This window comes from Delphinus delphis, chromosome 5 (assembly GCF_949987515.2).
Source record: "Delphinus delphis chromosome 5, mDelDel1.2, whole genome shotgun sequence".
In the NCBI taxonomy this organism is placed as follows: Eukaryota; Metazoa; Chordata; class Mammalia; order Artiodactyla; family Delphinidae; genus Delphinus; species Delphinus delphis.
In genome coordinates this window covers 137,665,432-137,679,556 of record NC_082687.1, presented here as the reverse complement: position 1 = coordinate 137,679,556, position 14,125 = coordinate 137,665,432, and the positions used below count along the sequence as shown (strand labels likewise).

The 14,125-nt window shown below is 57.2% G+C and overlaps 2 protein-coding genes across 2 annotated transcripts in view; one reads left to right on the top strand and one right to left on the bottom strand.

Annotated features, from left to right (window-relative positions):
• Positions 1–3,521, bottom strand: part of ZFYVE28 (zinc finger FYVE-type containing 28) — a 113,734-nt gene extending 110,213 nt beyond the window's left edge. The window contains exon 1 of the mRNA XM_060013081.1: positions 3,206–3,521. Coding sequence (XP_059869064.1) covers positions 3,206–3,244 — 39 coding nt within the window. The 5' untranslated portion in view covers positions 3,245–3,521. The remainder of the gene's footprint in view (positions 1–3,205) is intronic.
• Positions 3,522–3,887: 366 nt separating this feature from the next.
• The window catches only part of CFAP99 (cilia and flagella associated protein 99), a 41,617-nt gene continuing 31,379 nt past the window's right edge, over positions 3,888–14,125 (top strand). Inside the window, exons 1-2 of the mRNA XM_060011894.1 lie at positions 3,888–4,023; positions 7,586–7,712. Coding sequence (XP_059867877.1) covers positions 7,602–7,712 — 111 coding nt within the window. The 5' untranslated portion in view covers positions 3,888–4,023; positions 7,586–7,601. The remainder of the gene's footprint in view (positions 4,024–7,585; positions 7,713–14,125) is intronic.

The window sequence follows — 14,125 nt, the reverse complement described above, 5'->3', positions numbered from 1 at the left end:
GCCAAGAAGACCTGGTGGGGTCCGGTCTGGGTCCTCCAACCCCCGCACCAGCATTTCACCCCTTAGCACAGTCAGCAGGGATCAACCAGAAAATTATAACCCAGCATGAAACACACGTATTGAGACTTTTGTTTCAAATGAAGACCCCGGTATTCCAAAATGTTTCCCCTCTGAACGTTAACTCTTTTTTGGAAAGCTTTTCCCTAAACAAAAGCAAAGACACTTAGAAATCCTGAACACTTTCCATGGAAAAAAATCATAATGCTGTTTAAAAGACTGCCTTAAAGAAAATAAATGGAAATACGAGAGTCTGCAAATAACTACTGTACACATCAGGTTGGTCTGTTTGTTACTCAACTTCGGTAGCTGTTAATGATTCAGATATCAAAAATTCTAAGTGTCATATAAGAATGTTTTAAAGCATTTCCAAATGCTTTTTAGAACTACAAGAACAATGAATATTTTTGGTTTCAGAATGTTTTCCACTGCACTGTAATGAACAAGAAGCTCAGTGTTCAGTTTTAAACCAAAGCAGGGATTAAATCAAGAATTCAGTTTGAATTGTGTATCCATCTAAATACAACAGTGGAAAACATCGTAACTACAGGCGAAGATCTCCCTCAGACACGCCCTCCCACAGCTAACATGTAACACTTCAACTCTTCCAGGCCCGGAAACCTCCCAGAACTGACTCCTGCTCTCACTTGTGCCAAATGTGTTACATCAGACAGGAAGGGGAAGCGTGAAATTCAGTTTACAACCTGAGGCCAAGACATGAGCTCTGGTTTGAAAAACGAAAAGCTGCTGGGGTGACCTAACCCACTCCAACCCTTCAAATAATTAAGACATTTAACCCCAAAGATAGATGTCCAACAAGGAACTACCATGCTCAGACTGACCGCTGGGCAAACACACAGAGATGTGTCTTGAGTCCAGGGGTCAGACAGCAGGCCAAGACACCACAGTGAAGGAAAGGAGAGGACCAGATGAAACGCTATCCCTTCCCTTCTCCTAAGGCGCACAGCTCTGGGCTGAGTCGCTGGGATTGGCTGACTCACCAGCTCTCCACCTTGCCCTGGTCAGCCCGGGGGCTGGCTTTGGAAGGGCAACTGCCTGCTGAGAGGGAAAATTAGGAACACGACTCTCAATTCTGGGGCACAGTCTCATGGGTAGTATCATTTTCCACTTTTAAAGACTTTTCCCTAAACTGAAACAGGCAGGGCCACTGAAATCATTCAGCGGCAGATGAAACAGATTCCACGTTGCTTTTCCGTCCCTTCCAACAACGTATTACAGTTAGGCAATCCTAAAAGCAAGTCCTCTTCCACAGCCACGTCTGGAAAAAGGCATGCGGAGCCCTAGTACCCTTGGCAAATGTGTTTTCAGAGACACCAGAACATTACTATGATACATTTCTCTGCTGGCCCTGCCGTTTATCACTGAAGAACTGCTGCTGCTGCTATAACCCTCACAACAGCCTTCTGACAAGTCCCCTTGGTCTTTAACTGGTGACAGAAGTCACGCAAACAAAAAGCCACTCCTCGTACACACATCGTGTGCACAGGCTGCCGCCCTCCCCTGGCACCCTACCCAGCACCAGCAGGTAGGATCAGAGCCGCCTGGGGGGACTGCAGCAAGGAGAGGGCTGGGCAGGAGGCTGCCAAGGGCAGGGAGGCCCCAAACCACAGTCAGCTCCGGGAAGCACCAGGGTCACACCAAAACACCACTAATAAGCAGCTGCTACAAAGACAGGGAGGTGCGAAGGGGGAGCAGGGCTGCACAGCTGCACCGAGCAAGTAAGAACCCGTATCCCCTCTGGGCCAGGCCAAGGCCGAGCAAGGGGCGGTCCCAGGCACCCAAAGCCCTCGACCCAACACTGGGAGAACTCTCCGACCCCAAAGGCGATGAAGTACGAGCCCTTCCGGTCCCTGAACTCGCCCCAGCACCTCGGGTGCCCATCCTCCAACGGACCCGCTGCAGGAGAGCAGAGATTTCAGGAACACCTCCCCCCCCCAGCCCACCCTGGGAGATCACCCACGGTGGGGGAGGGGAGCAGAAAAGCCAGACCCAGAGAAGTGGTCAGCCCTGGGCAGGGGGCGGAGCGGGGTCAGTGTTCCTTGGGTCGCTCAGGCACACTGTGGATGTCCGAGGCGCCTAGACGTGACCACTGGCCCCACCCCGGCTAAGACGCCCCCCCAGCCAAGACCCCAGCGCCCCAGCCCTACCGCGGTGCCAGCCGCCAGGGTCCGACCCCCGGACGCCTAGGGTGCTCCCAGGACTCTGCGCCCGGCTCCTGGGCACCGCCGCACCCAGACTAGGACTAGCTCTGGCCGCAGCGGACACGAGCCCTGAGCAGGCGGCAGGGACGCAGCGCCCGCAGTGCGACTGGCGCAGCTGCCGAGGAGCAGGGCGCGCTGCCCAGACCCCGACCCCACGGCCGGGGAGGGGCGCAGCGCCGGGAGGACCGCACCTCCGACCCCGCTGAGCCTGCGGCCCCGGGCGCACTCACCCCGCCACCGCCGGGCAGGGGACTGCCCTGCATTTGACAGCACGCGGGTGGGCACGGGAGAAGAATGGGCACGGGACAAGGATGGGGACGCGAACTGGGCCGAGGCGCGGATCGGTCCTGGGTCGGGAAGGCAGGGCCGGGACAGTGGGATGGGGACCCGCTCTGCACACAAGGAAGGAGGGGTCCGTCCGGGACCCGGGAGAGGGACATGGGGGTCCCCTCCAGAACCTGGGGTAAGTGGGGAGAGGGTCTGTTCCGGATTGCGGAGGGAGGTTAAGAGGTACATTCCGGGTCCAGGATAATGTGGGGGGGGGGAGGCAGAAGAGGAACGGGAGAGTCATCCCTGGTGTAAGGAGGGGGAATGGAAAGGTTTTTCCGTGACCCAGGAGAAGTAGGAGGGGGTCTGCTCGGGCGACCACACGAGGTGTGAGCAGGGCACCACGCAGGACCGGAATGAGAAGGGAGAGGGGCCCATCTGGCAGCGGGCAGGCGTGGGGAGGGAGTGCACCCCGGCCCGAGGGTAAGAGCAGCAGGGGAGGTTTGGGACCGGGCGGGGTGGGGGGACCCGTGTAAGGGGGAGGGCGACGGTGTGAGCAAGTCGCGGAGTGCAGGGTAGGGTGTCGGCGGCACCACGGAGAGGCCGGTCCCGACCGGGAAAGGGGGTCTGCCTCGGCAACGAGGGACGGGTCCGCTCACCTTGGGTTTGTACAGCCACTTTCGGAACCTGTTCATCATCGCCGCGCCGGCCCGGCCCGGCCCCGGCGGCCCTCACCTCCGCAGCGCTGCGCCTGGGCCCGGCTGCGGCGCGGGGCGGGCGGACGCGGGGCAGGGCCGGGCCGGGCCGGGGTCCCGCGCGGACCCGGGGCGCCGGGCGGGCGGCGTCAGGTGCGCGGAGCAGGTGCGCCGCCGGGAGATGCTCGGAGAGCTGCGCGCGGCACTGACCCGCAGACCGCGGTGGGCAGGTGGACGCGCTGACTGACCAGGCACGGGGGCGCCGGCTCCTCGCGGCTCACTGACACCAGGTGCCTCGGCCGGCCACCGCCGCCCGAGCCACACATGCGCCGACGCGCCGCGAGCCCCAGGCCAGCCGCAAGCCACCGAGGCTGCCCAATCCGGTCGCTGCGCCGCGCCGCGCCCCGCCCGAGGCGCGCTCCCCCGCAGGCGACCCGGCGCGCCCGGAGGGGCCGAGAACTACAAGTCCCGATGGGCATTGCGGGGAAGAAGGGGCCCTGGATGTGGCGACCTTCCTGGGCTGCGGGCGCTGTGCATTCTGGGGGTTGTAGTCTCCCCTCGGACGGCTCCGGAGCGTACAGTGGTTGCTAGGTGACAACGCCCAAACTGCGCCCCAGCACCGCCCCTGCCCTGAGGGTTGCCGGGGTTCCGGCCGAGCAGAAGTGGAAGGGGAGATCCACTGCTATTCCCCAATCCCCTCGCGCCCGGTAGCCCTGCAATGTCTGTGCGGCGGGCGGTGGCGAGAAGGGAGGTTCCGGAGCGCCTGCGGAGCCCGCTGACAGGTACGGGGGGAAGGGAAGCAGGCGAGACCCGAAAGGGGGCCGAGACGCGTCCCCTCAGCACCAGCATCACCCACGTGCAACTTCCCTAGCTCTGCGGGCCAGTTCTCGTCTTTCTGTTTCCCATCTTCTTGCTTTCGCTCACCACCGTTTTGGTCTTCTTCCCAGCTCCTTGACTAAAGTTAACGGTGCTTTTTTTTTTTTTAATCGCCACAATAAACGATGCTTTTTAAAAAGATATTCTCCCGTATTCACTACTTCCCCTAGCCATGCCCTAATTTGGACCCATAAAAACAATCAACAAAATCTGAGAATCTATTAAGTGCTAAGCAGAAAGCTAAAAACAAGTGTGTGGTCTCACTTGAAACTCCCTCTGGTGCCTGAAGAATCAGGGACAAAGAGGCTGCTGCGCTCTGGCTGTGGGAGGGGACCCTCCCCCAACCGCCTTGCGCTTTCCCCTGCCCCCACCCAGCAGCACTTCGGGTACGTGCAGATTTAGGGTGCACAAGAGGGAGGTAACTCTCTCTTGATAGAGAATTTATTCTCTGCTGCTCATGTTATCACTGGCCCAGCGTCCAGGTGCTCAGCTGGGCTGGACTCCCTGGCCCCTCTATTCCATTAGAGTCAACGTGAGTCTAGGCACCGGCAGCCGTCTGAGATTTCCCTGAGTGTTGGCAGTCCTCCGGGTTCGTTTTTGAGTACCTGATTGATCCTCCCCACTCCCCTCCAGCTACCACCCAGTCACTGCTCCCCTAAAGAGCAAAACCCCTCCGGAGTTGCCTCTTATCTCCAATTCATTTCCACCTTTTCTCTCTTGAGCCTGCTCCAATCAGATTTTCACCCAGCCCCTCCTCCCAGGCTCTTTAACTAAGTCATACTTGACCTCCATGTTGCTAAATCCAACTATGAGAGCTCAGCCCCGCCTCTTCCAGGAACAAGTGTCCCAGCTGAGTACTCCCCTCCTGGACACACTGTCCTTACTTGGCTGGAACAGGTCTCACTCTCTGCCTCTCCTGCTGTGGCTGCTCCTCTTGAGTCTCCTTGGCTGGCATCTCCTTGCTCCTCAACATCCTGACTCTAGAACCCCGGGACTCGGTCCTTGGAAGTCCCTCTATCCACCCTCTCCCTGGATGACTTCCTGCGGTCACATGGTTCAATAAACAACCGTTTTCTCCTGACCTTCCCAAACCTGCATCTCCAGCCTGAACCTTGCCCCGGGACTCTAGACCCCTTTCCCTGTTCTTTGCCGGTTGGATGTCTACCAGATTCCCCCAAACAAAACGTGTCCGACTGTACTCCCATTCATCCCCCATAAATCCTGCTCTTCCCCCAGCCACTGTTTCCAGTCTGAGAACTTGGGTAGACTCTCTGTGGGTGTGCCCTTGGCCTACTCCAAGCCTGGGACTATTGTTGCTGCTCAGAGCCTCCCTTCCTATGCTTCCCAGTTTGAAATTGTGCTCAGGATGGAGGCTGACCTCAGGGAAATGGGTGTATAGTTAGGATTAGATTCAGCTTTATGCAACGAAAAATTTCAGCATCATAGTGACCCAAACAAGATTATCAGTGTGTCCATAAAATAGGTCCATGGGGAGGCACCCCCAAAAGTCATCAGGGATCTGGGCTCCTCTAGCTTGCTCTTCTGCCATCTTTGCTTGTTTCCTTGTGGTCCAGAATTGCTGCCTAAGTTCCTCCCATCACCTCTGGAGTCCAGGCAGCAGGGTGGAAAAGAGAAGAAGTATATGCTCCTCCCTTTCCAGGAGACTTTCTGGAAGTCTCAAACTCTTCCACTTCTTGGCATACCTAGATGCCAGGAAGGCTGTCGTCCCCCCACCCCCACCCTGTGCTCTGGGGCCCTTGGCCTGCCACCTGCTGTCACCTTCCTGGAAAATCTCCAGCTTCCCAGTCCCAAGCCTGCCCCTTTCTGGGCTCCCTCCCCGGGCCGGGTGCAGGGCCCACCCATCCACAGAGCCATCATTCTTCCTGGTTGGAGATGGGTTCCCTGAACCCTGGTGCCCAGAGCTACCACTGGGGAGCCCGAGGCTACCCTGCACCCCTCCTGTCCCTTCCTACGCGACCTGCTTCAGGGCGCCTCAGGAACCCTGTCCATCGATTCTGGGATATTCCCTTGCATTGTGTCTCTCGCATTTTCTGGAACTCCTGTTAGTTGGAATTCAGATCTCTGGAGTGGTTCCCGATTTTCTTGGTGTGTTTCTCCTACTTCCTACATCTTCATCTTTTTCTGCTCTCTGGGAGATTTCCTCAGCTTTATCTTCTGCCTCTTCTATTTATATCTTTACTTCTGCTGTCATATTTTAATTTCCAAGAACTCTTTCTTTTCCTGCAGATGTTTCTTGGATACCGTATCTTTCTCCATCTCTCAGAGGTGGTATAGTTGTTTGTTTCCAGGTTTTTCCTGCTGTGTATGTTGTCTGCTTTCTCCTACTTCCTTTTTTGCTAGTTTCTGTTTCCATGTTTGGTGTCAGAGGCTCTCTGCAGTGTCTGGTGGCATTTGGCCTTCGTTCTCTTTCAAGTGATGGTGGGGGGGGACTCACCCAGTGGACCGTGATTGGCTGGGATTGGCCATCTCATTGGTGACCCCCAGTGTCAGTGTATGTGGCTTTTGTTTTTTCACTCAGTCTCCATCCTGGAGGGCCTCGGTCTGGGTGCTGCCATCCAGAGCCATTCCAGCTTGTTGGGTGGAGAAGAGGTGCCCCTGTTGTCCCCAGGGCACTAGCAGCCTGGCTTTGCCAATAGTTGGGGCGCAAGAAGCCAGCAGCGTGGTGACCCAGGGAAGCTGCTCAATCAGTGTGGAACAAGGCGGGGGGATGAGAGAGGAGCTCCTGGGGGGCTTGGCCACCCTGCCCTGAGGACAATTTGGGGGCCACCTGTTAGAACCTCTTCCTGGGGTCCCATTCCTACCCCAAGCGGCTTCTCCAGGGTCAGCCAAAGAAGGGGTCTGAGCAAACCAGTCTCCTGGAGCTTGTCTGTTTCTGGAATGCTCAGGCCTGGCCATTTACCAGCTATGCATCCCCTCTGGGTGCTGCTTACCTCACCTTTAAAATGGGGGTATTGAACGTGGTGACCCGAGGATTCTTCTTGCCCCAAACTTTTGTGTTTAGGTCCCCCTCTCCCTCCGAGCAGGGCCTGCTGAGTCATCCACCACCAAACCCCAGCTGGGCTGAGGGCCACTCAGGCTGACTCACGAGATGCCTCCACTCTCTGGCCTGGCCTCTCCCCGGGGTCATCCCCACCCGTGCACGGCTGGAGGGCTTGGGGGCACGTGGGGCGGCCAGGGAGCCTCCAGGGGCACGGCAGAGAGGGCTGCTGGGGCTATGGGCGAGTGGGAGCCTGGGGGCGGGCTCCCCAAGGCCTGCAGGGACACAGTCCAGGAAGTGGGCCTGGGGTTCCCCCGCCGGGGTCCCCACTTCCCTCCAACACTCCTTGTCCCACAAGGTCCCAGGCTCCCTGGTGGACCTCCTGTCAGTTTGGTGAAGGTCCTTCGCCACCTGCCGAGCTGACAGCCCAGGGCGCATGGAGGGTGTGACCTGTCACGGTTTGCTTTTAGGGTCCCACCTGGGAAGATGGCCTACTATGGAAAAAGCATTGAAACTGTGATTAAGCTACTGGACCAATTTAAACCTGAGAAGGACAGTCCCGAGCAGTTCCTGGAGGCTGCGGCCACCTCCCTGCAGGTAAGTTCCGAGTGGTGGCTCAGGGCTCACGGGGAGGCCGTAGCAGTGACACCTGTCAGGTTTTTTGGGTTTTTTTTTAATTTATTTATTTTACTTATTTATTTTACTTATTTATTTTTGGCTGCGTTGGGTCTTCATTGCTGCTGCGCACGGGCTTTCTCTAGTTGCAGCGAGCGGGGGCTACTCTTTGTTGCTGTGCGCGGGCTTCTCACTGCGGTGGCTTCTCTTGTTGTGGAGCACGGGCTCTAGGCGCGTGGGCTTCAGTAGTCGTGGCACGCAGGCTCAGCAGTTGTGGCTCGCGGGCTCTAGAGCGCAGGCTCAGTAGTTGTGGCGCATGGGCTTAGTTGCTCCGCGGCATGTGGGATCTTCCCGGACCAGGACACGAACCCGTGTCCCCTGCATTGTCAGGAGGCTTCTTAACCACTGCACCACCAGGGGAGCCCTGTCAGGACCTTTTTAGTTTCATTCCTAACAGCTGCTTTCCTTCCTTCACGAGGAGAGGCCCAAGGCGAGATTCCCAGCTAGCCAAAGGCTTACATCAGCGCTCACTCTGAATCTCGGATGCCCTTCAGGGATGGGACCCCCTCTTTGCTTCAGGAGGCACTCCTACCTCCCAGAATGTACATCAGACTACTCTCGTGACAAGGGAACATGGGCGCCGTCACTCGGGTTGCGTCTGTGGGGTCTTCTCACCCTCAGGCGAAGGTGGACGGGAGTCAGCCTCACAGGCACCTCAGCTCAGCACCCTCCACTGGGGCACGTCTTCGTCCCCCAGGGCAGGGATGTGCGTGGGGCAGAGGGGCCGCACCTGGAAGAGCTACTCGGCCCTTGGTCCCGTGCCCCGGGGGTCCCTGTCCTACCACAGCCCGCCCCACTTCAAGCACATGCAGAGAGACCCTGGGCTGAAGTCTCTGGGCCCAGGTCTGACCTCGCTCTAGCACCTCGGAAGCCTCCCTGTGACTTGACCCCGCATCCGTCCGTCCATCAAGGACAGGTGCCAGGAACAGGGGTACGCGTTGCCGGGGTGCCACCTTCATGACTCCGGGCCGTGGACTCCGTTGGACGGGGCATCCAGAGGAGACTAAGTCCACCCAGGCAAGCACTCGGGGATTGCCACTCGGCCTGCTGCCCCCGTCCCCCTCGCCTGCGCCCCCCGGAAGGAGGAGCAAATGGGGTCTTAGGGGATGTTCACCATGAATCGACAGCTGCAGCCTTCCCTTACTCTGCTTAACGAGGCCCGTGAGCGGCTTTGCTGGCCCTGGGATGTGACTGTGGCCAGGCCCCACCCCCATACACCTGCAGGGGTGTGGCCTGTGCTGTGCCGAAGACAGACCCACCTTCCCTTTCTCCATCAGCCGGCTTGTGGTGCAGCAGCTGGAAAACCTGGTTGGGAGGATGGGGGGCAGGGCCCCGGCAGTGCACGCAGAGCTGAGGAGTCTGGAAACCAAAGCCTCTCTCACAGAGAAAGCTTGGGACCGCTGCCCCAATCCCTGTTCCCCTGTGTCATTCAGAAAATGATGTCTCTGCCAACTGGAGCCTGGCAGTCAGCATGGACTGGGGCATGGGCTGCACCTCCTCAAACCCTCCCCTGAGACCCTAAGCACTGGGGGGGAATGATGAAAACAGCCAAGGCCAGGCCCATCCACAATCCTTCTCTTTCCCAGTCTGAGCTGGCCTTGCACAGCTCAGCGCAGCCCCATCCCGGCCGGCCTGCCCCTCCCCACCTGCAGGCCCGGCCCCTTTGTCTACTCCTTCTGTCTGTCCGGCCTCACTCCCCTCAGTGGGTCTTTCCCATCACCCACAGCTGCTATGCATTCCCTCAGCCTAAAAAAAAAGACCTCTCTACTCCAATTCCCTGTGTCACCCACGTTTCTCACCCTCCATTTCCAATGGGACGCCTTGGTGTCCTTCTCTCTGTCCCCAGCCCCGGCCCCCCAGGCCCTGCCAGGCATCCCTTACCGCTCAGCAAAAGTGGTAATGTCCTTATTTCTCCAGAATAATTATTGAAAGTGGGTTTGTTACAACGAATAGTTTGGGATGGGAATTCCCTGGTGGTCCAGTGGTTAGGACTCTGAGCTTCCACTGCAGGGGGCACAGGTTTGATCCCCGGTCAGAGAACTAGGATCCCACAAGCCGCGCGGCACAGCCAAAAAAAAAAACAAAGTAGTTTGGGGATTTTTTTCCCACATCCGATGGATTATTAATAGTAAATGAGCCCTAGCTGTCACCGGTGAGCCATGGCATGATGACAGACATGTGCAAGGCCGTGGGGAGGGAGGCACCATGCCAGCTCGGCCCCCAACCCAGCGGCGCCCTGAGTCTTCCAACGGGGCCATCTGCGTCTTTGAGATGTGCCTATGCTGGACGGACGGAGAAGCAGCTTCTTTTACAGATGCACCTGTCTTTTCCATCCCTTCAGAAAGCCATCCTCAGTCCAAGTGGAATGGTACACTGGAAGCTGACACAGCTTGGACAACGTACCTTACTTCCAGCTGTCAGGAAATCGGTGCAGTGCACCGATCTCGTTAGGCCAGGGCTCAAGACTGCCACCTGGCAGAGGATTACACAGCACATAGACCCACTGGCAGAGAGTCCGGGGAAGGGCGGGGCTGTGGATTCAGCTGGGTCCCCCAAAAAGAAATGTTGACGTCCTCACCCCGGTTACCTGTGAATGTGACTTTATTCTGAGATACCATCTTTGCAGATATAATTAATAATCTCAAGATAGGGAAAAGTCCAAGGATTTGCGGATTGGGGGCAGGGTGTGGTGACTCTCCCTCTCTAGACGGAAGCCTGGGAACCCCTCGCCTCACACACACACACACACACACACACACACACACACACAGCAGCCTCCCAGCCCTCTGACAGGGGTTCCCTCGGGCATGGTCCCGATGGCATTTCTGCACAGAGAACATATGTCAGTGGGAGAGGATTTGGTCTAAGATCAGAAAGGGATCCATTTACCGTTGAGAGAAAGTTCTCCCTCAGCAGCACGGTGCGCGAGGGGGGCTAAGGTGTGGGGAGCAGCCTCTCCAGACGCCAGTCTGCGGAGTGGTTGTAGAAACAGAAGTGGCCTGACGTCTGGGAACAGCACTGAGGACCCGGCTGGGGGCCTGGAGCTGGAGAAAGGACAGAGGGCGGGAGGGGGCGGCACCAGCGACAAGGCACTGCTGCCAGCCAGCGCCTGGCCCTCAGGGGGGAGCAGGAGGGAGGAGGTGCTTCCCACCCTGCCTCCCTCCTGCGCCAGGCTTTGCCCACCCTCACTGGTTAATATCTCTTTGGAACAAGCGTCATTTCATTAGTTCACCACCTATAAGGGGGATGGAGCCTGGGGGCGTCACTCCTCCTGGCTACCCAGCACCACGGCTCAGGCACCAGGACCACCAGGTTGGGTGTAGGAACGTCCAGAGAACTGCCCGGGCCTGCAGGACAGAGGTGGGGTGTGATGGGCACAGCAGGCAGCTTGGGGTACCCAGAAAGCCCATGAGGTCTGAGTAGCCCTTGCAGAAGTGTCTGGCTTTGAGAGAGATTCCCTGGGGGTGGGAGGAGGGGAGAGAAGGAGATCCAGCCACTCAGAAAACAGTGGGCAGGAGGGCAGGTGAGCTCTGAGCAGGGGAACGAAAGGCTCAGCCCTGGGCTGGCAGGAGAGGTGCCCGGCAGCTGGTCAGTCAGACAGTCTGGGGGTGAGGCAGGGGTGGGGAAAGGCCGGCTCCCCAGCCCGAGTGAAAGGGGTGGGGGGGAGGGTGGGCAGGGAAACCGGAATGGGCTTGTGCAAGAGGCTGGGGGAAAAGCAGGAGTGGGTGGAGCCTGGAAACACCAGCCCAGGTCCCTGCGGGAAGGCCCAGGGTGGCAGGGTGGCAGGGTGGCAGCGGCCAAGTCCCAGAAAGCCTTGTTTCACTTTCTAGTCCGTAGTGTCAGAGAAAACCTGGGCTCAGGAAATATTTTTTATTTTAATATATATTTTTAAATACCTGATATGTTGACATCAAAGATCCAAAACCCAAAAGGTTCCAAATGGTACCAGCGGGGGTCTCGCTCCCACACCGGCCCTCCCAGGAGACCAGCGGCCTGTGGTTCCTTCCAGAGACGGTACAGGCCTGTCTTGCATAGATAATAGATCTGGAAAAAGTTTGTTTAAGCTCTCAATTTTACGTTTAAAAGTTATATATAATTATATATGTATTTTTAAAATCTATTTCAAAACGGTAGCGCATTGTAACACAGTCCTGCCTTTGCTTTTTTCACTTAACGAGATATCCCGGCGAGTGTTCCACGTTCTTATCGTGAAGCCATAAGCATCCTTCTGTCTGGCTGTGCCGGAGCCATCGCAGCCACCCCCATGGACGGGATCACGGCTGTTTCCAGTCCTTAACTGTTGCAAATCACCGTGGGACTGACTGGCCCACTTGTCCCGCTGCACCTGGCCAGATGCGCCCAGGGTCAAGTCCCAGAAAACACAAGTGCGAGAGCATTGGCCCTCATGATTTCAAAAGATCTTTCCAGTTGACCCTCCACAGAGACCTCCACGTTGACACTCTGTCTGGCAGGTGGGGAGTGCTTGTTCCCCTATGGCTTGCTTACGTAGCGTGCTAGCAAATGTTATCTTTGCCAACCAAATAGGTGGGAAAAGGCAGTTGGTGTAGTTATAATACCTTCTTTTTTTTTTTTAAGACAAAACCCATACTTTTATTGCAGTTTATTTATTTAATTTATTTATTTTTGGCTGCATTGTGTCTTCATTGCTGCATGCAGGTTTTCTCTAGTTGGGGCGAGCAGGGGCTACTCTTTGTTGCGGTGCATGGGCTTCTCATTGCGGTGGCTTCTCTTGTTGTGGAGCATGGGCTCTAGGCACGTGGGCTTCAGTAGCTGTGGCTTGCGGGCTCAGTAGTTGTGGCTCACGGGCTCTAGAGCGCAGGCTCAGTAGTTGTGGCTCATGGGCTTAGCTGCTCCGCGGCACATGGGATCTTCCCGGACCAGGGCTCGAACCCGTGTCCCCTGCATTGGCAGGCGGATTCTTAACCACTGCGCCACGAGGGTAGTCCCTCTCCTGTTATATTTTCATGAGTATTTCTTTTTCTGAACTATTGCTTGGACCTGTGTCTGTTAGGAAACAGTATTTGGCTATAAGAACACCAGGAAAGCAGTGGCTTAAAGAAATTAGAGGTATCTTTGCTCACATAAGCAGTCTGCACATAGGCAGTCCAGGGTGGGTTCAGCAGCTCTGTGGTGCCATTAGGAACTCATTCTCCTTCCTGTCTGCTTATCCAGCCTTAGAATGTACCCTTTGCCTTGTAGTCACAAAATGGCTGCCCTACTCCAGCATTGCGTCCATATCCCAGAGAGAAGAGGAGAAGGACAAACAGTATAAGGCAGGCACCAGCTGAATCTCCCTAACTTTCAAGGCGCTTTCTTGGGGGCCACACCTAGCAATTTGCCATCAGATCTCATTGATTGGAGCCATGTGCCACATCAACTAGGGGCCTGGAAAAGTTTTAGCTGGGCACGTTGCCTCTCCCAACGAGACAGCTTTCTCTTGTTAGGCAGGAAGAAAGGGAGAGGGGCCAGTGTGGGCATCCGGCAGCCTCAATTTCCTCTGCCTACTTTTCTGACTTCGGTCTTTGCGTCACTGATTAGCATGAGGCCCTGTGTATTGGTGACATGAATTTCAAACCCTGGGTTGCAGTAAGAGCGGCGTCCCGGCCCCGGCCCCTGGTCTAGCTCTGTCCTTTCCCTGTGGCTCCAGCAGACAAGCTGGGCCTGTGAACTCTGAGGACCTCTTGTGGGAGGCACTACAGGTCGTGAAGAGCTGGCAGGCTGTGGGCCTCTGCTTCCCCTGCCCACAGCCCAGCCCCTCCCCAGGACTGCCCATGAGACCCTTGTCGGAGCACTTGCCGCTCTCCCCGGAACCTGCCCTGGTCCCCGGACTCAGGAGTGCTGAACTTGACCAAGGCCCAAGAGTGTATCAGGAGCTCAGATGCCCTTGGGTGTAGCCCTCTGGCCTCAGTGACTAAGGCTGGCCCAGGACTCGGGGTCGGCTCCGTGCTGGGGCCTCCTCAGTGGGGTCCAGGCCTCACCCTGCCTTCTGTGCTAGCCTGACCAGGAGGACCTGGTCTAGGGCTCAGTGCCCTCTGACCTGCGTGTCACCTCTGGGCCTCGGTCTCCTCTCTGTGACCTGCTGGCCTGACCTTCCCGGCGGTGAAGACCTGGCATGTGGGCCAGAGTGTCAGGTCCTGCCTGGCTCCTCCCCTTCCCAGACCCCTGGGCCGATGCAGCCCTGCCTGACCCCCTCACCGCGGGCAGGTGGCATCCTGTAGCCGCAGGCTCAAGGCTCTGGCCTTATTAAAAATACACATTCACCCCCCCAAACACAGACGTTCAAGTGAACGAGAAGTGGAGCTGCTGTTGTCTGA